Here is a 24,151-nt window from a genome sequence, read left to right as displayed (position 1 = left end):
GAGGGGTTATCACCACTACTATGTAGTAGTTAAAATAATACTATGAAAACTATTTTTTTAATTTACTACTTTAAAATTGTTTGTTTTCATTTTCTGGAACATAGGCTTATGAGAAACAAAAATTTAAAAGTTACATATTTTTATTAAATGGAAGAAAATAGACACATTTCTACATATATAATATCTTTATTAAATACATTTTTGTCAGGGGAAATATCCTCAAGTGTCATAATTTATATAAATTTAATAACAATATAGTGGCTAAAATCAGAGGGGGGATTGAAAATGTGATTTAAATTATCTTATTGAAGAGTGAGAACATTGTTTAAATCTATACATTGGAATATCCTAGTCACAATAGAAAATGAAGGCAAAATATCTTTTTTGTAATGATATGTTCCATTAAGATTCTACATTCAAGTCACTTTATTACAAATATTCCTTCCCAAAGACATGGATGTTCTTTCTTTTCCCTGACACCTTTTCATACACTTATCAGTGGTAAATACAGAAGAGGAAATTCGGTCTACTTATTCCCTGTGAAGTATACGTGATAGAGCTTTTGTTACATGGCACCAGCATCAGAGTTTGAAGGTGGAAACTTTGGAATTTTAAGTGATAGCGACCAACCATGAAAATGGATTGTCTAAAAACCTAATCTACTCCTATACGTAGAATTTCAAGGTGTAGGGGATCTTAGAAGTCATCTAATCCAACTGGTACCTGACAGATACAGGCAGGAACCATCTATTCCCAATCTGAAGGAAACTTAGGATCATAGGTATAGAGAGTCAGAAGAGATCCAGAGGTCACCTTGTTTAATGTTCTCATCTTAAAGATGAGAGATCTAAGGTTTGTATTTGTCAAGCAATTTAGCCAGGGTCCCCAGAGTGGTAAACAGCAGAACTGGGGTTTGAAACCAGGCTCTCTGACTCCCCATCTTTTTATCACTGTACCCTGTTGCCTCTCCAGCTATGAAAAAAACATGAAAATATATTATCCACCAAATATTAGCCTTATTCATTTTTACAGAGAGAACATCATTTATTGATTCCTAAGTGGGCTGTAACCAGTGCAAGATGAGGTCAACATATCTAGCTATATGCTCGCTGAGGTCTGGTCACAAAGAGAGCCCATAAAGAAAGAGGCAGGAGGCGACCAATTGTGAGTTTAAATGAGAGAATTCCTAAAATGTTCATATGCCAGAAATCCAGAAATTGAACATTGCTGGACACAAAGTAAATACTTGTTGATTGATTAGACAAATTCTCTTATAGGATTTTCAGAACTTTAAATATTTTAAATGTTTTTGCTCAATATACACTCTATAAATGATATCTTGCTAAGTTTGAATATGCCATATGTTTAATGCCACATTATCAAATGACTAAAAGTAAAAGTATTAGCACTAGAGTCTCAGTTATGTTTTCCGTAGAAAGCTATAGCTATTTAAACAAGAGAACAAAATTTTGGGTTTATTTAAGAGTGTTTTCTCATATAAAAGGTTTAATATTAATGAGCAATATTTGTCACTTTCAAATTTAGACAATATAGAAATTTACAGAAGGCTAGTTTGCTGCCCATGTTACATATTTGAAAGAAAAAAATAAAAAGGATGAATTATAGAGCATGACTTTAAATACATTACTGATTAAAATTAAATAACAAAAAAAAAAACACATTTTCCTCAGCAGGTCCTGAAATAATATATTGAGTTAGTTGATCTTTTTTACATCACAAAAAAAAAAACAGTCATGATTTAATGGTATTTTAGGGAAAAGAAATAATTCAATGACAAAATCTGAGTATGGTAATGAACATTTTCTATCACCAGAATTAATTACTAAATTAATTATATTATCTGGGAAGGCTGACAAGTTCTAACTAGTATAAACAAGATATTAAATATCATTAATGAATATATAACCATTGTGCATACAAATAATCTCTGGTTTTATACACACTAAACTTCGGAATTCTGTAAACTGTGAGGCATTCAATATGTTGAACATGGCAGAATATTAATTTCATATTTCATTATTTTATTTTGTTCAGGCCTTTCCCCATTAAGCATGCAAACACCGTCATAACCATCTTTGGCTTCACTTCTACCAAGTCGTCCGGTAGGGCATATATCCGTGCACCAATCTTTCGAGCAACTGAAATGGCATATCTTGAAAAGATAAGAAAAACATCTCATTTTCTAGTCCTTATTGTATATTGTAATAAGTAATGAAATATGTTGTTAAATAGGAATAAATTTCAGAAGGCTGTAGTTCACAAGCTCTATTTTCTCTAAATTATATCAAAAAAAATTGTTACAAATAAAGTGTGTTTTCCTACTAGAAAGCTCTAAAATCCAAATAATAGCTTATTTGCAAATAAACCATCAACACTTACTTAGCATTATTCAGCTTGTCTTCATGGGACAAGTCTTCTCTTCTGACCATTTCTTTACGAATTGCATTTGGTGCGATGGCGTCTATTAAATCTAATACAGGTAAACTCGTGCTAATGGATTTATCCTAAAAAACAATTAGTGAAGATTCATAAATGTTACTACTTATTAACTATCAGAAATGCCTCTTTTGACTACCAAAATGAAGGCAGTTCCACACTTCTCTTTAGTAGCCCTCTAGTCAATCCTCCAGTATACCTAACTTTAGCAAATCATTTCAATGGTTCCCTTTGGGGGCCACACTAATACCACGCGGTTCTTTGGTCTGGTTATAATGGCACTACTATTAGGAAATACAATCAGAGGGCTATTTATAAAAGCCCTGGCTAAAATAAACCATGGAACAATATGAACAATATCGCAAAAGGTCAATGAATAATATATAATTGTTCACATTTAGGTAGTCCTCAAGAATTAAAGAAGGCTTTCCTCACAATAATTCTGAGATGTAGGGAGTTCAAGTATTAATATGCCTACTTAAGGAAACTTAAAGTCAGAGAGGTTGAGTCACTTGCCCAGGGTCCCACAGCTAAATATCAGATGAAGACTCCAAATTTCTAGCTACGAGGCTGATGGTCTTTTCATTAGACTTTGTTACATCCTGAAAGGAGGCTAGAGCTACCTGAGACTTAAGGAAGTTCTATGGACCAATTGCATTTCATCCTTTAGACTGTTGATTCTTAAGTCTATGCTTAATGTTTCTCTGGAAAAGACCAGGCATCAGATCAGGTAAACAGGAGATAAGAAGAACAAATGGCTGGACTATAGACAGGAGCCAAATATATGTGTCTGTCAGTCAATAAGGACCTACTATGTGCCAGATATTGTGCTTAAACCCTGGGAAATCAAAGAAAAGTTAAAAAAAAAAAGACCCTACTCTTAAGGAGCTCACTGTCTGGGTGGGATCAAGGTGTGTGTGGGGGGATGAGGCTAATGTGCAAACATCTTTGTAAACACAGGATATACACAGGTCACAATGGAGATCATCTCAGGGGGAGGGCACAAAGGTTAGGGAGGACTTGGGAAAGGATTTTTGTAACACGTGGGCTTTTAGGTGAAACTTGAAGTTAGGCAGCAGAGATAAAGAAGAAGAGAGTTACAGGCTGTAAAAATGCCTTTGGTCAAGAGATGGAGTGTGGGGTATGAGGAATAGTAAGGAGGCCAGTGTCCCTGGATCACAGAGTACATGGGGGTCAAGAAGCCTAGATAGGTAAGGAGGGGCCAGGTTGTAAAGTGCTTTGAAAGTCAAACACAAGATTTTCTATTGGATCCTAGAGGCAATAGAGAGACCCTGGAGTTCACTGAATGGGGGATAGGTTTGATGAGGTAACATTGGCTTTTCAGGAAAATTAGTTTCATATTTGAATGGAAGAAGGACTGGAGTGGAGAAAGGCGAGGCAGAGAGATTGACAGGTAGGCAATTACAGTGGTCCAGGGAAGAAGTGAGAAGTGCTTGCTCCAGGATGGGGGTAGTTTCAGAGGAGCATATATAACAGTGATTCCCAAAATTTTTGGCCTACCGCCCCCTTTCCAGAAAAAATATTACTTAGCGTCCCCTGGAAATTATTAAACTATTTATTGAACTCAGAATAGAATGTAATACAAAAAAAAGTGTGGCCATCACAGCCTTCCTAGATTGCTGCAGCACCCACCAGGGGGCTGTAGCGCCCACTTTGGGAATCACTGATATATAAGAACTATGGAGGTAGACACGACAGGACTTGGAGAATGAATGTGGAAAAAGACTGAAGAAATAAGATGATAGGTTGCAGGTCCACGTGACCAGGAGGATGACTACCCACAATAGTAATAGAGAAGTTAGGAAAAGGGAGCTCTGGGAATTAAAAGATAATGAGTTCAGTTTTGGATATGTTCAGTTCAAGACATCTATGAGTCATCCAGTTTGATAAGTTTGAATATCAGTTGGGCATATAAGACTGGGATTAAGGAAGAAGTCAGGGCTGGACAAATAAGTCTGAGAATCATCTGCATAGAGATGCTAGTTGAATCCACAGGAGCTAATGAGATCATCAAGTGAAATAGTATAGAGGGAGAATAGAACAAGACCCAGGAAAGAGCCTTGGGGAACCTCCATGGTTATCAGGTGTGATCTGGAAGAAGATCCAGTAAATGAGGCTAACATGGAGTCAGACGGGTAGGAGAACCAGAAGAGAGCAGTGCCATAAAACCTAGAGAAAAGGGCAGTTATGTAACTCAGTGAATAGAGCCAAGCCTGGAGTCAGGAGGACCTGGGTTCAAATCTGGCCTCAGATACTCCCTAGCTTTGTGACCCTGGGCAAGCCACTTAACCTCATTTGCCAAGCCCTTGACACTCTTCTCTCTTAGTGTTGTTACTAGAACAGAAAGTGAGGGTTTTAAAAAAACCTAGAGAAAGAGTATCAAGGAGAAGATGATGGTGAATAGGTCAAATACTGCAGAAAAGTCAAGAGACATGAGGACTGTGAAAAAGCCAGCAGATATGACCAGTAAGAAGGGAGCAGTTTCAAGTGAATGAAGTCAAACTGCACCGAGGTAAGAAAAGAGTGGGAGGAAAGGAAGTGGAGGCATCAATTATAGAAAGCATTCTTAAGGAGTTTAGCTACAAAAGGAAGAAAAAATAGAGGAAAATAGTTAGCAGGGATAGATGAATCAAATGAGAGCATTTTGAGGGTGGAGGAGATTTAAATGTGTTTGCAGACAGTAGGGATACAGGCAGTAGACAGGGGACATAATGTAGATTAGTGAGAAAATGAGTATGAAGAGAGGGCGATTTTCTAGGAAAACGTGCTGGGGATGGGCAGCAAAGCACACCAGGCAGTTAGAATACAGAGGGAAGGTAAAAATGTGGAATCACAAAAACAGAGGCGTAGGCATTGGCCTTGCTTATCAGGTACTATAATACTCATCTTAGAGTGCAGAAGGTACTAGGAATCAAGTGGAAGAAAGAAGAAGTACACGAATGCATCTGAGTATAAGAACAGATTCAGAAACAGGGAATGACACTTTTCTTGTGTTCACTGACCCTGTTGCCTATTGGTTTTTAAAGGAACATGTGACAAATATTCCACATTTTCTAGTCTGGGCCTGTTGTTCTCTCTACATAACTTTATCTTAGAAATTCCTCTCATCCCCTTGGCTTTAATTCTGATCTTTAGGCAGATAATTTCTAATTCCAAATCTCCAGTTCTGATCTCTCTCCAGACCGACAGTCCTGCAATTTCAATGGTCTTGTAGACATTTCATCAAGATACTTATCACTTCAAATTCAACAAGTTTAAAACTGACCTCAGTGCTTTCCCTTAAAACTAGCTTTACCTCCTGGTGTCCCTATTTAGAAGCAGAATATCAGACATGATGGTATCATCAATAAGTCTCCTATCCCAGAAACTCTTGAGTCATCTTTGCTTTTTACACATGTGAGGAATGCCTTATAGCCTTTAAAAATTCTCATTAATGGTTCCTTGCCAATACAGCAAAGGTTCTCCAGTGGAGTATCCCAAAGATCTGTATTTGGCCCTGTGCTGTTTGACATTTTTGTCAATGACTTGGATGAAGGCATACAGATGGTATGTTCTCAAACGCGCAGAAAACACAAGGCTGGGAGAGATGGCTAATGAAGCAGATGACAAAGTCAAGATCCAAAATCTTGAAACACTAGAACTAAACCTAAAAAAAAAAATTCAACAGAGATAAATTTAAAACCTTATGCTTATAAAAGAATCAACTTCAAAGGCAGAAGTAGCATGGTTACAAATATCTTCTGTCTTATTTTGTTCTGAAAAACATCTGGAGTTTTAGTGGACTAAAAGTTCAATGCGTCAACAGAGTGATGTAGTAGTTCAAAAAGCTAAGGCCATCTTGGACTGCTTTAAGAAAGGCATAGTTTCAGGAATAAGGAAGTGACAGTCCTGTTCTCTGCAATCATCATTTCCCTTCTGGAGTATTGCGTTCACTTCTGAGCACTGCAGTTTAAGAAGCATATTTGATTAGCTGAAGAATATTCAGAACTCAACCAAGATGGTGAAGGGCCTTCAGTCCATACCTTAAGAGGAGTGGTTGAAGGGAATGGAGATGTTTAGACTGCAGAACAGAAAACGTGCAGAGAAAGGGGCAAGGGGACAGAGTCAGTAAAGTTGTCTTCAGGTATTTGAAGGGCTGTCAAGAGGATGAGGGATTAGACATTTTATTTAGCCTCAGAGAGCTGAGCCAGAAACAATGGAAGAAAGTCTGAAGGGGAATTTAGGCTTGATGTCAGGAGAAACTTCTTAACAATTCGAGGTGTCTCAAAGTGGAATGGGCTACCTCAAAAGGCAGTTCTGCCTCCTTGGAAGTATTCAGATGAAGAGGCCAGATAACCAGGTCAGGTATGTTAGATGGGGATTCCTTTCATGGATGGGTTAGATTAGATGGTAACTGAGGTCTCTTCCAACTAGGCAAGCACTATGCTAAGCTCCCCATTGATTACAGATTAAAATCCAAATGCCTTCATCTGGCATTCAAGACCATCTACAACCTAGCCCCAACCAAAACCTTTCTAGCCTTACTTCTCACCATTCCTTGTCATGAACTATCCAATTTAGCCAAACTAGCTTATTCACTTTACCCCAAATAAAACTTGACAGAATCTACAACTCTGTCCCACAACCTTGGAGGGCTATCTACCCCTCATCTTGCCAAAATCCTATTCAACCTTCAAAGATGAACTTGAATCTTACCTCTTCTATTCTGACCACCCTACAAATAAGTGATCTCTGAACTCCTGAAAACATGTGTTGCTCATACTATTAATTTTGTACTTACCTTTTATAGACACTGGTTCTGTCAAAATTACCTTTTCATATGACTATATCTTTTCTCTATAACCAAACTATAAGGAGCTGGAGAAAAAGGGCCATGTCTTATATTTCTTTGTATTCCTCCCCATAACAGAGTAAAGTGACTTCCATATAGTAGGCACTCCATAAATATTGATTGATTGACATCAGGATATTTCATTGCTTCCTGGTTTTGCATTTGAAGTAAATACATAAACCTCGCTGTACTATGATGCTGGGTGACCTCGGCAAGTTACTAACTTCTTGTGGCTTCAGTTTCCTCACATGTAAAAGTAGGTAAGGAAAGGTGATCTCAGGTATCTTCTTACCCTAAAATGTTATGATTTTTATTCATGTCTTTATAACTTTTAATGTTCTGAATTAATCATTACTCTTTGCAAAGATAAGAGGGCAATAAAAAAAGTTAGATATTCTTGGGGAAACTAGATGTTGTGTTCATTTCTTTTTGCATATTCGTTTCCCCCCAATAGAAACCCAGGCCCTGGCTCATTGTTCTGCTTCTCTGATTGTAGTATATATTTTTTTACCTGTCTTTGCCAACAGCAGACAAGAGTGGGTTTCAGAAGATCCTTTCTCCTTTCCCTTAACCTCCATATTTGAATGATTTTACCTGTGATGCTCAGAGTTTAAGAAACACTAAATCCCTTCCTCCCCGTCCTTTCTCCTTTAAATCACTTTTTTATTATGATGTTTTCCCCCAAATGCAAGTTGACTGAAGGTTTTCCATATATTATAATGGAAACACAAACACAATGCAGATGAAACAGCAAAGTAGGTTAGATGACTCACTGTAGGTATACAAGCAAACATGCTTAGATTCTGACTTGAGCATGCATGCAAAAACAACAAAAATTTGGGAATGCATCAAAATTAGTGGGAATGTATATGATATACTACATTGTGAATGCTTTATGGTTTGCTGATTAAAAGTGCTTGTAAGTGAATGCTAAGGACCATTATAAATTAGATGACAAGATTTTTTTTCCTACCCGTTTTCTCAATCCCACTTCAATCTGGCTGGTTCTGCTATGCCTTGGAAATGATGTCAGTACAGTTCTGAAACTGCTGTCAGGGAGCACAAAGCATTATAGGTCCTACATAAGCAATGGTTATTTTTTATTTACTGTTTTACTTCTCATAAGGACAAAGTTATGTTTGGCTTTTTGCTGATTTTCCTTTCTCATAAAATAGACTTGCCTAATGGGACACCATTCAATTATGTCAATATGGGTGCTGAGACAACTAGCTAAACAGTTAAGAAATGGAAATATTTAGGATTTTTTCTCTACACAATACCAAATAACTAGCTTTATTGTTGTTGTTGTTGTTGTTATCGTAACTAAACTTGCTTATATAGCCTTATACTAAATCTGAGATATATGGCATATTATCCATATTTCTCATTTGAAATTAAGTTAAATTTCTTTGAAATGTTTTCATATCAGTCTCATATTTACCTTGAAGCTGGAAATGGAAGTTTTTTTATTTGCATCCGCAAGAGTTTGATTCACCCATTTAATGATAATTTCATCATTTACTTTTTCACCTTCTCCAAGATCTGATAGTACATTCACTGTATATCTACAATAGAAAAAATGCTGAAATGTAATATACACCTTCAAACTACTGACATAAATATTTATTCTCTAACAGAATAATCCAGTTCTAAAGAAATGTTATTCATTTTCAGTTTGCTAATTACATTTTAACAAAGTTCGCTAGTCAGAAGCTAGAGGCATTTTTTCAAGGATTAACAATCTGCATTGGGAAATGTCTTTGTGAAATTAATCACTGAATTTTGTTTCTATTTCATAAGTGGAACAAGTCTATTTTTTAAATAAATTGTGGTTTACATTAAATGGTGTTTATCAACAAGAAGCCCAATTTTAGAATGATTATTTTCTGTTCTGAATTTCCTCTCTACTCAATACAATTCCAAAACAACTATAAAATTGAATTTAAATGACTGTTTATCAGAAAGGACAATTCGTGGTTGATATAGTTAACTCTTAGTTATCCTTACCTTCTCATCAGCTGCCATAGCAATGCCAGGGTAAGAGTTGAATTCCCTTCATGTAAGTCCTGTCCAGCAATCCCCACCAGGGAGAATTTGGCCTTATTCTTTCCAAGTTCCACTGCATAGTTACAATTTTCAAGCTAGAAATATAAGTATAAGCCTTACCATAAAGATAAAAGACAAATATCCATTAAAATCCTGCCAGTCTAGTATAGTTAGTCATCTGAAGCATCTCCTAGCATCTTATGTAATTTATACTGGTTCTGCTTACACCTCAAATTGAGGACTTGAAAGCAACTTTCTCTTTAAGAATTAAACATCATAAAGTGATTTAAATTCTACAAATAAATATGCAAGGATATAATATTATGAATTCTCTCTCATTTCCAGTAGTCTTTATAGATAAATATACCCTGTTTAAAAGACATTTATGCTCCAGAAGCCCAAATGTACAGAATTTTAAAAGCAAAGGAACAGATGCCCAATTTTTTGGAGCCTCATAGTGTTCTGGCTATAGCACTTCCTCTTTAGTGGGAGGACAGGCAGTGGATACAATTTAATTTTACAATTTAAAATGAGAGTTGCTTTCTAAAAGCCTGCAGAAATCTACTAATTTAAAATGGAAATAAATACGTGGGAATTTGTTATTTAGCCAAATTGACTGCAATATGTGTAGGGAGTAAAAGAGAAGAGTTTGGGGGAAGAGAGGAGGGAGGGAAATAACTCCAAGGCTGCAATCTCGGAGCCTAGGAAGATGGCAGTAACATCAACAGTGATGGGCAAGTTGGGAAAGAATGTTAGTTTGAAGGAAAAGGAAAAGAAAAACATTTTGAAATGTTTGGTTTTAATAAAATGGTCAACTGAACACATCCTAAAAGGTACCTAGAGATACCAATCAAAAAAAGGATCGAATTTGGAATTGTGCCATTCTTATAAATAGTAACTAAGGCCAAGAAAGTAGACGAATTCTCTCATTAGACTGTCCCTCTTGGCCTTAAAGAATAGTCACACTTATTGATCATGAAAAAAAGAAAAATATTCAAAGCAGAAATAAAATGAGCAGTTAGAAAGGTATGTGACTACAGTGTCCTGGCATTAGGGAAAGAATGATAAGCAAGAGTTTTGAGAAAAGCACTATCTCTATTGGTTTGGATAGAAGTAAAAATGATATCATCTGAAAGAATTTTCAAAAGTTACAGAGTTCCAAAATAGCAAATTTAAAGGAATTGGTTAAGAAAGAATGGATAAGCATATAAAAGTTTATAAAATATCTAATTTTCCATTTCCTTTTAATTATCTTCCAATAAGAAATAAGTATTGGTGCAAATACCACAGTTCTTTGTGTACACATACCCAGAAAAACACAAAACTAGTTTCTTTGTATTGCTATACTGTGAATAGCTATGATTGTTTTATATTTTATTAATATCTTGTATTTATTTTATTTATTCCATTCAAAGAGGTTTGCCTGAGTGAAAGAAGCAGGAATAAGCAGAGAACACTGTACACAGTTAACAGCAATACTGTAGAATGATCGACTATGATAGATGGCTATTTTCGGCAATACAATGATCCAGGACAATCCAGGACTGATAACAAAGAATGCCATCCACCTCCAGAGAAAGAAGTGTTGCAGTCAGAAAGCAGATGAAAGCATACAGATTTTTAATTGTTTAGTTGGGTTTATGTTTTGGGGTTTTGGTTTTATAAGGTTGCTGACTTACAAAAATGAATGATTTGGAAATGTTTTGCATGATAATACATGTATAATCCAGATGGAATCACCTGCCAACATCGGGAGTTGGGGAAGGAAGGGAGGGAGGGAGAAAAGTTCAATCATATAGCTTAGGAAAACTTGGATGGAAAATTTTTATTGCATGTTATTGGAATATACATATATATTAAAAACCAAAGAGGTTTGTTTGCCATTCCCCAAACTTGCCTTTGGCTTTCCTTTTGCCCACACAATTTTCTCTACCTTCAATATCCTTCCTCTTCCCCTGTCACTCCTAACTGATAAAATAACATATATACTCTTCAATGGCTAGCTCCAATCCTGCTTTCTCCTGTGACTCTACATACTAGAAATTTTTCATTCTCCCTCTGATCTCCTTTAGCTCATTATTAATAAGACATACAATATACTGCCTTGTAGCATAGTTCTTTGAGTGCATGTCTTATTTTTTCAAATAAATTATAAAGTCCTTAAAGGCAAGGATTATACCATAATCTTATTTACATTACTCATAACATCGCTACCAGTACTTTATATACATATACATTCAGTATACATTTTGTACAGGCACTAGGAATATTTATTGAATGAATATCACCTTATAAGGTTAGGTGAGCAGGTACAGAATTTGAGGGCCAGATCAGTACGGAAAGAAATATATTAAGGGTTTAGACTTGTTTGTCATAAAGTACCACGAGTTGGAGAAGAAGGAAACGATCATTTATTATGCTTGGTTTGAGATATTAATATCTTTCCAGAACTATATTAAAAACAGATAGGAAACAAAGCCATTTGCCTCAAGAAATGCTTGTTTGAATCAGACTCCCTGTGAGGAGATTACTCACTCCTAAACCCTGTGAATCTCTGGATGCTTTGAGAGAGATCAGTACAGTGACAACTAGTCTAAGGAACAACAGGTACATGACTTTCAATTACCTTTTTCATGTTACCCCCAAGTGCAGGATAGGGAGGTTTATTGACATGGCTCCACTCCACTGGTACCCGAGTCATTTCATACAGCTGAAAGATCACTAAAGCATCAGCCAGGTCACTAGGAACAATATGAATAAACAGGAAATGTTTATATTCAAGTGCAAAATCCATTTAAAGTGGGCTTCATCTATAACCAAACATTACTGTAACGGGGGTTTCCAGTGTTTGGAATATGATAGAAATATCACACTAACTCCAAAAAATTGCTCACAGCTGTTCACGTTGTTATGAGAAGTGAGTAAAATAGATTTCATGAACCCAAAATTCTTAAAGTACAAATAGTACCTTAATGGCTCTGTAATCTCATCAGGATGAGTATGACCTCCAAGAGTTCAGATGGTAATCTAGCCACTACTCAACCTATAAAACACTCTTTCATGTCCCCCTATAAATCCTCAACAAAGGATCATTTATCCGGTGTCTTGGAGATCTCCATCTATGTGCTTGACATTTCATGGGTGACTTCAAAAGAGTTTTACTGACGAGCTCAGAGAATGTTCATCAATATGGTCAATTCTCAATTTTCTATATAAAGAGAATGACATAAGTGCAATTATCTAAAATAATTATTTGGAGATATATCATTTCCCCTACTATTTACTTCTTTAATTCTTTTGCTTAAATTAATATTAAAGAATGTTAATTAAATAATCAATTTGAATATTAATTCGCATCAACAATTTGGACATATTTGTTCAGTCTTGCATTCTGAATAGAGTTCTCTAGTGAATACAAGTCTAAATTATACGTGTGACATTATGTGTACGTGTCACAACAGTATATATATATGTCTATATCAATAAAATTCATAAAAGTAATTTAATAAATAATATCAGTAGATTTATATAGTAATAGAACATATATATGTGGCTGCATTTATGCAAACAGACAAACCAAAAATGATGCCTAGCTAAGAGGCCAACGTATTTAAGGCACATAAATAAGCAGGAATCACCACATCGCATTAATGAACGTGCGATCTGGCTATGTTTGTAACCACTTCTTCAGTTTCCAGTGTAACGACCTAAGTCGGTCTGGTCACTGGTCAAATAAACCAATGTGTATTGGTTTATTTGACCTAACTGCTCCTGTTCCTAAAGCAGCTGACAGTATGGGCTGAGCACAGTCCTGCCTCCCTAAGCCTGCACTCATGGCAGATTGAGGCTGACTAGCAGAGTTATAGCTCTCTGTGGGGATTCTTGGGACCGTAAAGGTTTCTACGGCAGAAGGTCTAAACAGGAAAAGTACTGCCTTTGACTTCAGTCTTTCTCCAACCCCTCACTTAAAACTAGCTGTCAGTTTATAGTAAACTAAGTCTTCTTCCCCTGAAATGTCCATTTCTGAACCATTGTCTGGTTCAGTCTTTGAAAAACTGCTTTTAAAAAAGAATTTTTTTAAACCCTTAACCTTCCATCTTAGAATCAGTACTGTATATTGGTTTCAAAACAGAAGAGATGTAAGGGCTATACAATGGGGGATAAAAGTGACTTTCCCAGGGTCAGGTTGCTAGGAAGTGTCTGAGGTCAGATTTGAACCCAGGAGCTCCTGTCTCTAAGTCTGATTCTTTCAATCCACTGAACCACCTAGCTGCCCCTTAAGTGGTTTCTTTTGCACTGAAGTAAGTGGCCATCCGCCTTTTATTTCTTATCACAGAGACCAAGCATTACTTCTTTAGGCAATAAATGGTTGTGATTAATTATCTTTAGAAAGGGTCTGGATATTCTATAAATGAATACATTTCCCATTCTCTCTACAACAAAGAATGAAGTTGTTTTCTCTAGATCTGCCTCATGAAGACCAAGATTTCTTAGTAAGACTGTCTCCTTGACTAAGGTCTTAACAACAAACTTGGGCATTATACCATGGTTTGTCTCTTCTGAACCAAAGGTGCTGTGTGCTAAGCTCTTTTCACTTTTCCTCTAACGTTGTAAGTGTCTACATTTCCTCAAAAATACAAGTCAATATGTAGACATACATGGTTGTCATCCAGATCTTAGCAAATGTGGTACAAATTTGGCAATATCATCCTGGTGGAATTGGTATTCATATTCCAGAAAGGTCATATGTTGTCTCCACAGAGATGTCTATTCTGAACTCAGTGTCCTTAAAACGTTCAGGAATGTACAATTGTATCAGTTATATTGTGGGTGGAAAGGTATAGTACTAGACTGATGTATAGCCAAAACTACCACCTCTTTTGGAAAAGTGCCTTCAAAGTCTATGCCTTCTTAGGAATGAATGAATTCTGACATGAAGTCCATATATGACATATATTTGTCCCACAATATGTTAGCAACTATGGAAACTCTTTGGTTCATGATTGGGTGTACCTGTCGAGATTATGTGGAATGATCAGTAATTACCAGAATGTGACTTAAAGACTTACTATTTCCTTTAACAGATAGAAAATCAATTTAGTTCTGTCAACAAACATTTGTTAAGTATCTGCCATGTGCCAGGCATTGTGCCAAGCCATGAGTATGCAAAGAAAGACAAAAGACATTCTCTGCCCTTGAGAAGGTCATAATCTAATGAGGGACCCAGCATGTAAACCACAGCATAGACAAACAAGGGAAGCCTGAAGGCAGAGATGAGGTGGGAGAGCATTCCAGACATGGAAAACAGCTGGTAAAAATGCTTGGAACTAAGAGATGGAGTGTCTTGTTTGAGGAAAGGCGAAGAGGCCAGTGTCATTGGATTGAAGAGTAAATGGGGGAGGTGGTAAGAAGACTGGAAAGGTAGTGCAGCTAAGTTATGAATGGTTTTGAATGCCAGATGAAGGATTTTACATTTGTTCCTGCTTGGCAAAAAGAAGCCATCAGAGTTAACTGAGTAGAGGTGTGACATAGCCAAACATGCTTTAGAAAAATCACTTTAACTTATAACAAGGAATGCTATCCACCTCCAGAGAAAGAACTTTTGGAATCATCTTTCACATCAGTGCATCTTTGGTTTTATTTTGAGGTTTTGGTTATGTATGACTGTGTTCTTGTAGCAATGACCAATATGGAAGTGTGTTTCATATGACAATTAAAAAATGAAAAAGAAAAGAAAAAGCACGTTAGGCTATAAAACTGCATACTCCTTGATCCAGTAATGCCTCTACTGGGTTTGTATCCCAAAGAGATAATTAAGAAGTAGAAAGGACCTAATTGTACAAAAATATTTATAGCTGCTCTTTTTGTGGAGGCAAAAAATTAGAAATTGAGGGGATGTTCATCCATTGGGGAATGGCTGAACAAATTGTGGTACATGTTGGTGATAGAATATTATTGGGCTATAAGGAATGATAAGCAGGATGACTTCAGAAAAAGCTGGAAAGATCTGCAGGAACTGATGCAGAGTGAAATAAGCAGAACTGGGAGAATATTGTACACAATAACAGAAATGTTGGGCAATGACTATCTATGAAAACTTGGTTACTCTCAGCAGTGCACTGATCTGGGACAACCCTGAAAGACTTATGATGGGGACTGCTATCTACCTCTAGAGAAAAAGTTGTCTTTCACATCAGTGTATCTCTCTTTTTATTTTGGCGGTTTGGTTATGCATGACTTTGCTCTTATGACAAGACAGCAGGTCTTTCCACATCCCTAGTCTTCCCTGATCCAGCACATCCTCCACCTGAGTGACTATCAAAATGATTTTCCTAAAAAATGGGTCTGAGGTGAAGTTAGGAGGCTCAGCAGATTGAGAGTCAGGCCTAGAAATGGGAAGTCCTGGGTTCAAATGTGAACTCAGCCACTTCCTAGCTGTATGTCCCTGGGCAATGCCTAACCATTCCCTCTCTTCTGTCTTGAAACCAATACACAGTATTCATTCTAAGATGGAAGTTATAGGTTAAAAAAAAAGTATAGTCACTCTCCCATTCTAGAAGTTCCAGTGGTCCCCTGTTACCTCTAGGATCAATGATAAACTCCTCTGTTGGTTTTTAGAGCCTTTTGTCAGCTGGCCTCTTCCTACTTTTAAACCCTCACCTACTCTATGATACTGGGACTCACTGCTGTTCCTCATGTAAGACATTCCATTGCCTTACTCCATTTTTCACTGTGGAATTCTTTCCCTTCTTGTCTCTGTCTTCTGGATTCCCTAGCTTCCTTAAAACTCCAGCTAAAATTCCATCTTCTTCTAGAAGTCTTTCCCAGTCTGTCAATCCTAGTGCCTTCCCTCTGCAATTTCCTCCCATTTGTCCTGTTGTCTCCTCCATCAGAATGTAAGCTCCTTGAGGGCAGGGTCTATTTGCCTATCTTTGTATCTCCAACACCTGGCACAGTGTGTGGTACACAGTAAATGCTTTTTGACCTCCTCCTCACTTCTTTTGGAGTCTTGGGAATCCAGATGGAATAGCCCCATATGCAATTAGTGAAGAGGCCAAATTTGCATTTTTGAGGGACCTGGGTGTTCCTCTCCTGTCTTCCCTCCCCAGCTAGCTACATATCTTCTTTACAAATAGATCCAATTTGCATGTGTCCATCTTCTCAGCACTTCTAACAAAAGGTAAGTCCATCTGCCTTTTGCCCACCCTTCTTCTGTGGCTAGGGTATGGGCTTTCAGAACCACTCTCTTACAGTTATTTCAGGAACCCTAGGTAATTCAGTGCAGCTGCTCTTTCCAGGAAGCAGTAAATTTGCCTGAGAATTAAGATTTCCATTAATACTTAGAAAAGGTCTGGGGACCAATTAATTATTGATAAATTCAGGTAATTAAGTCCTGATTGTTTCAAAGCTAATAAATGATGAAGTTCAAATTAAATGCCTATGTTTTTAAAAAAGACAAGTTGATAGAATCTATGTTAAGGGAAAACAGAGGATTTTTTTTTATTCATACACATCCGGGAGGAGACATTGAAAAAAGTCCTTCATAAACCCAAAGGGAAGGATTTAGAAAATGTTTTTGAGTTCTGTTGGTGTTGATGTTTATTATGATTTTTGAAAGAAATATTACTTGAAGTTATTTGGGGAAAATCTAACATTATGCCCAGGAGCATCATGCTTTGGCATTTCAGAAGGTCCTGGATTTCACTGGTATGCTCTGTCCCTTCCCTGATGAAGATCATGACTCCTCAGTAGGCAGTTAATTGTCATGCCCCAAAATCTTCACCACTAAGTGGTCACTCGTAGCAATGGCCCTCTCTGAACTTAACCTGAATGACTCTCAGATGATAGACACAGAGCCTGTCTCTAGGCATGTATTATATATATGACTTTCCAGAGATCCAAGGGAGGAGTCACAAAAGTTAGAAAAAAGTTGGTAGGTATAACAGTATAAATACAGTATACATGGAAGCATGGGGGTGGTTTAGGGAAAATACAACCCCCCCCCACAAAAAAAAACCCTATTGTAACAATATAATTTGGGAGATTCTGAAATAACGATAGGCATTTATAACTACATTCTTTTGACCAGTAGAGTTGGAAGTAAAAATCATTTGGTTATTTCTTGGTCAGAAATTCAAATAAGGAAGAGAGATTACTTTTACTGAAATGCTTATTTATGCAAGCATTTGAAATTGAACTTTAAATGGCTAATACTATGATTTCTTTTTAATTTTCCTTTTAAATCCATTTCATTGCAAGGCATAACTCATTCCTCCATTCCATCTGCTGGCAGAATTCCTGATTTTAAAAAATATCCGTTACTTAAAGATTCGGGATTAGTCCTTAAAGAGGTTATCATTTGTGCTGAAGATGGAAAGCAAACAAATATTTACCTGTACAAATGATTAATATATGGATTGACACCCAAAGAATTCATCCAGTTCCGGAATGTTCTCTCTTCTTTGCTTTCTCCTACAGTAGACATGAGTTCGTAATGATTATTTAAGGGGAAAAAAAGGAGGTAAGAAAGCCATACATATTAAAACTATTCTTACACTTAAGCCAACTATATGTGATTAGTTGTGGTTCCTATGCTGTATTTCCTTTAGAAAACAATTCCCATTTTGCAAATGGCATTCATCTCTGCGGAAGTCTTTATTTGCTTACAGCATTACTGAGAAGAAAATGAATTCCTCTGAGGCTACACTATGTGCAATAGTTGATAATTTTAGGATGTACTGGGCATTCAATTGAGGGGAGATTCTAACTAGATTTTTTGTCCTGTTAACTAGAAATAGAACAGCTATCATTTGCCAAAGGTAATTTTTAAAAGCCAGTTTTTTCCAAAGGGACCTCTAAATGTATGCCCTTTGCTTTTGCTATGAGAAACTAATGTAGTATGTAAACTTGTATTTTGCCTATGGTAAATGGGCGGAGTGGAAGGAAAGTGAGAGGTAAGAACAAATGCAAAATGCAGTAAAAATCCACTGTTAACACAGGTGTTCACAGACATAACTGACATTTTGATACTTCCAGGTCACCTGTGTTCTGCTGGTAGTTCCTACTATAAATGTCTCAGTGCTATACCCTTCCCAAATGCTGCTAAACATCTTTTATAGCTAAGATTTACTTTCTACCACAATAAGCTTTTTAACACTTTAGCTAAACACCCTTTAGTACCATAATTTGGCCTGTGGCTACCATCACCTCCTTCAAAACTCCCACTATGGCAGTGCTTGTGCCAGTCTAAGAAAGGCAGTTCATAATATGCTATGAAGGAATAAATGAATCTCTTCTGAAATGCAGTGGAACACTATGGAGTTTCAATGTGGCTCTATCCCTATCCCTTCCAGACTGTAACTAGACCTATGTGCTTTATTTTAACTTCACTCCCAGTTAATGCTCTAGATTTATTTCCTGGTGAGAATATTCTACCATTCTAGTTTGAGTCAGGGAGCCCTGAAATATCCTAGCAGAGCAATGATCACTTGGGTCAAATGGTCAATTGACAAGGAAGGAATTTGTATGGACCCAGGACCCTTGAGTACTCATGACCCACAGGCTAGCCTAGCTCACGCCCTGTAAGACCACAGACCACTGCTGCTACTCCCCAAACTCTCAAGGGCACAAATCAGGCTCAATTGTTCCATTCTTTTTCTTCCCAGAACCCCCTGGGGCACTTTCAGATTGAAGCCCCTCATTTCAGAACCCAAAGGGCCAATTAGTCTAATCATACCAGGCTGAGCATCCCCTCTACAAAATCTTCAAGCACTGATTATAGTCTTAGTTTGAAAACCTCAAGTTAAGATGTGGCCACTAACCAAACAAGGCAACCTATGCCTCCTTGCATTAAGCCGAAATCTATCTTTTCAGCTTCTATTCATTGCTTCTTATTCTATCCTCTGGGACCAACAGGGCAAATCTAATCTCTCTTCCACACGACAGTCCTTGAAATATTTGATGACAGCTAACATATCCCCTTTGAGCCTTCTTTTTTTTCCAGGATAAACATGACTAGCTCTTTCAAACATTCCTTATTGGCATGCTTTCAAAGCTCTAGCTCTTCACCATGCTGATGACCCTCTTTTGCGTATTTTTCCAATTAATCAATTTCTTTCCTAAAATATGTTGCCCAAAACTGAACATAATACTCCACGTTTGGGCTCACCAGGGTAGAATTCAAGGAGATAATGATTTCCTTTACTCTAGATACTTCAATTCTCTTAATGGAGTCTAAAACAAAATTCCATATCACATTGTTGATGTATTTTGTTGTTGATTTCTACTAAAATCCACAGATTTTTCTCAAATGAACTGCTATCTAGTCAAGTTTCTCTACTTAGGAAATTCATATTTGGAACCTAAATTTAAACATCAATTTGTCACTTGTCACCTTAATCCCTATTAAATCATATTCAAATCAAAGTTCAAATCAAAAATCTAGTTTGGATTCTAAACGTATTATCCAGTGTGCCAGTTAGCTTTTCCAGTTTAGTGTCATCTAAAAATCACAACAAGTGATCTTACTCAGCTTGTTGATATAAATGCCAAATGGCACCTAGTCGAGTACTGATCCCTGTGACATTCATTCCATTATAGACCTTTCTCCAATTGACACTGAGCCATTACTTGAGTATTCTGGGTATTGGGCAGCTCTCTAGGCAGTTCTAAAATGAAATACCAAGAGTAATTTTTGGAACCATGCTGGTTCTGAGAGTCAGGGTAGGGAAGAGAAAGAGGAAGGAAGAATCTGGAGCCTAAAATCCCCGATTCTTATTTCTGCTACTGAGAGGGGAAAAAGCAAATAGTACAATGGTTTTTGTATGATTTTCAGTATTAATTATTACATTCTTTCTTAGGCTATTTGCTTTTCTTTCTACTAAACTACATATAGAATCTATTGGGAAGATTATTCTTTTTTAAAAACTCTGCTTTTTAATAAACATTTATAAACGATTATTTTTTTAAACAGACATGCCTAAAACTCATACTGTCCATTTTCTTAGGGACCACTTAACAATACTTATTAAAGATATGAATTGTCTTTGAAATAATAGTCTTCAACAAATATAAATACCAGAATGAAGGCTCAGCGTATATGACTTTGACTTGCCATTTTTTACCCAGATTAACTGAATTAAAATCAGAAAATATATCTGGGAGGGGCCTTGAGATCATATAATCTATTTCCCTCCTTTTTTTGATGAGGAAAATGAGGCTTAGTGAGTCCAAGGTCACACTGGTATTAGAATTTAGAGCCAAGATTCAAATCTAGGTCTCAACTCCAAGTTCTGGTCAGGTTTCCTCTATATCACATTGCTTTAGACTTTTAAAATATATATATATATATATAATTTAAAATATCCTATATAAGGAGCAATTCTGAAATATAGTCATTTCATATATATGTGACAAGGTCATAACATAAATTACACATATTCATAAAGTCATGGTTTCATTTTTATTTAAAATGGTAATTAAATTCTACCAGGCAGTCATGTAAACACAGTGGAAAATGCAAACATTTTATTTGTTCTGAGGTTGTTCTGATGCTTATAAGTTTCAGATGCCTTACTGATTAAGTCTGGGTGTTAGCAGCTACAGAACTGATTTTAAAAATAAGTGATATCTGGAAAGTAAATAAGTTTCATAAGAATATTATTTATCAAATTCTAGTTTTATCTATAAATAAGTACTTAAAACCTGAGACATTCTATGGTGTACAAGTAGGATGGTTAAGCAAAACAAAAGCATGTTCATTCTGGACTAGGGAATATTTTCTAGATTGGAAGGAGAACTAAAGGACACTGCAGAAATTTTGGTGGTAGAATGCCAAACAGTTTTTTGTCTGTCCCCTTTGATGGGCTCACATCATGCTGAATAGGCTAGTTACATTCTTATAGAGTCATAAAATAGTGAAATATAAGGGGCATCCATCCAGGGATAATGAACATCATTCATGTGTAGAGTAGGAATTCTTCAATAACTTTGTGATTTATAACAAAGTGTTTTTGCTGAATTTAGCTGACATATGGTTTTGCTTTATATAATAAGAAGGATGTAGGCCTTACCTGTACTTTCAAAGAATTCACTGCATTTTACAGAGATATTTTCTACTAAGATTACTGACAGGACATAAATTTGGGTGGTGATATGTTTGAATTTGGAGAAGAAAAAGCTGTTGCCTGAACCCTACCTATGATATGTCAATGGTAATACAGCAACATTTCTGTTTTAATAAGTGGCAAATAAAACCATAAATATCCAGGAAAAAAACTGATCTAAAATTCTAGATTCATGACCCTAAAATATAATGATTGTAGAGTCAAATGATTATTTTTAAAGTAGTATGTCAGGAATATGTTTGAAGGCAATTGATAAATACTTCCAGCAGTATCATCTTCTTACAATTGTACATGGTAAATACTAAAGGAAATATTCAGCAATACCATTCACACTGAAAAAAAATCTACCAAATGCATGCTGAATACTATAGCAAAGGAATCCAAACAAGACAAAAGGAGGTAAGAGCCAGTAAGTTCAAGAATGCACCTCTAACTAGCAAGAATTCAGGGGCTAAAAATAGCAGACCATTTTTAATATGCCATTCTAAACAAGTGTCTTTTATTATAAAACACAGGAATTCTGAAATTTGCCAGACTTGTGAGAACTTTAGCTCTTCTTAAAAAATTTATTCCCAATATTTCAAATTTCCATTTTTTAGTGGGAATATCTGCATCTGGACTGACACTACTGCCATTTACAAAAGTATAATGAGGAAAATATATTCAGAAGAAATTACTTTTGACTAGGTTGTCAATTGGCATAGAAATGGAATTTATTTATTTATAGTATTATCAGAGTGGTGGAAATTTTTAATGAAGATAGAAGAGGGGGTGTATTCCTGACTCTTGTCCTCATTACTAAAAACAAGGGAGGTGTATATATGAAAGGGAGAAGTCTGGGAACTTTCATTTCCATTTTCTAGAAGTGGAGGATCCCCAGGCTCAGGGTTGCCATTCTCTGACCCAAACTGAAAAGAAGGGTCGTCGTTAACAATGGTGACCTTTCCTGAAAACACCATTGCTGCTGTCTTTTTTTTTTTTTTTTTTAGATTCTTGGACTCATATGAATAGATATATACAGTGTGAGGAAAGGGGAGGGTAGAAGGGAGGACAGGGAAAAAAAGGAAAGAATTTTTGTCTGCAGTGATTTTTAGACTGCCTGTTGCAAAACAGGCTATTGGCCTTTTCCTATATACTATATACAGTAAGATCCTTCAATAAGTAGGGGAAAATTAAATAACACAAAATATAATTGTGTTGAAGGATCAAAATGGACCCTTACCCAAATATGAAGCAGGAGAGGTTTGTGGACATGTGGGATGAAGGGAAAGGGCTTAAAATCCAACTGTGAATTTAAATTGTCAAAATAAAAGTATTTTAAAATATCCTACTACTTTAGAAAGAAAATCAGGTGGTTAGTTTATATTATCAAAGATTTACTTAGGGCCATAATTTAAACTACATTATTATTTCTCCATCATAAGTCATTCTTTCGGCATATTAAGACAAGGATAACACAGCATAAACAATGCAAAGAAGAAACACCAACCCAGAAGAAAAGAATAAATGGTAATAATAGAAAAAATTCAGAATAAATAAGTTTATGGATAGAAAAGTACTAAATACAGTACCTACATTAGGAGGGGTCAAATCTGCATTTCATGAAGCAAAACAGGAAAGTTATAAATTATGAGACAGATAATGACAGCTTACATATGATAAGACAATAAAGTAATAAGTGTTTCATTTTCTTCCCCCACCTACTTAAAGAGTACTACAGAGAATCAATCTGGAAAAAAATGGAATTGCTCTTTAACTTTAAAACAGAAAAAAATATTCTATCTATGTCTTCTAACTGAATATGTATTATCCATATTAGCAGGATTATATTATTATTTAATGAAATTTTTTTTAACATAGAGTAGTTTTCACCAAGCTAATACCTGGGAAAATTCTAGGGGCTTATCCCCCACTGCTCTTTTTTATCCAAACGGACACTTGCTGAATTCTAATCTTTTAGCATAAACACATGTGTACACACACATACAGATACACACACATACACACACACACAAAACGGTTAGTTGCAATCATTTTCCTCTCACTCTTGCTACTCTTGGTTTTTACAGTGAGCCAGCACTATATTCCAAAATAGAGAGCAACACTTTAAGCCAAAAGAACTCACCTTCTAACAAATTCAAATCAATGTCATTATTCTCAGGCTTGTGTAGACATGGATATGTGTTAAACAGATTTGCTACAAAAGCTAAATTAAGTTTAGGATTTCCAGAAACCACATCTGCTGGAGAAACAAACTGTCTACAGCCCAGTTTGTCAGCTTCCTGAAGCATCAGCCCAGCTCTCTTCAGATCATTTTTCTCCTGTGGAAGAAAGAATTAAAAAAAAAAAAAAGCATTTATTGAGTGCTTATGTGTTTGCACATGAATGACACTGAGCATCAGCAATGACAGCTGATTTCTAAACTAGTATCTAGGGAGTAAATAGATTTTGTGTAAAAGAATATTTGTCTAACACTTTTCTCTAGAGCTTCACAGAGAAACAAAAAACCCTCAAGAGCTAATTCCAAAATGTTTATGAACTAATTCATACTGTAGATAAACATTCTTCTGCAAATACATCTGATTACAGCTTGACTTAACAAGAGGGCAATCTCTAGGAATTTCTAAAGAGCCTGGCTCTGATTATAAGTCTGTAAAAGGCAGGGAATAAG

At 36.2% G+C, this 24,151-nt stretch overlaps 1 protein-coding gene across 1 annotated transcript in view; it reads right to left on the bottom strand.

Moving 5' to 3' along the window:
* Positions 1-203: 203 nt before the first annotated feature.
* Positions 204-24,151, bottom strand: part of PLS1 (plastin 1) — a 149,112-nt gene continuing 125,164 nt past the window's right edge. Inside the window, exons 8-14 of the mRNA XM_044669456.1 lie at positions 23,606-23,801; positions 17,749-17,827; positions 11,982-12,096; positions 9,317-9,450; positions 8,751-8,874; positions 2,401-2,525; positions 204-2,173 (exon numbers count right to left, since the gene is read on the bottom strand). Of these exons, the coding sequence (XP_044525391.1) occupies positions 2,038-2,173; positions 2,401-2,525; positions 8,751-8,874; positions 9,317-9,450; positions 11,982-12,096; positions 17,749-17,827; positions 23,606-23,801 (909 nt within the window). The 3' untranslated portion in view covers positions 204-2,037. The remainder of the gene's footprint in view (positions 2,174-2,400; positions 2,526-8,750; positions 8,875-9,316; positions 9,451-11,981; positions 12,097-17,748; positions 17,828-23,605; positions 23,802-24,151) is intronic.

Source organism: Gracilinanus agilis, chromosome 3 (genome assembly GCF_016433145.1).
Source record: "Gracilinanus agilis isolate LMUSP501 chromosome 3, AgileGrace, whole genome shotgun sequence".
NCBI lineage: Eukaryota > Metazoa > Chordata > Mammalia > Didelphimorphia > Didelphidae > Gracilinanus > Gracilinanus agilis.
The sequence above is the reverse complement of the archived record's forward strand: the minus strand, read 5'-3'. Positions and strand labels throughout refer to the sequence as shown.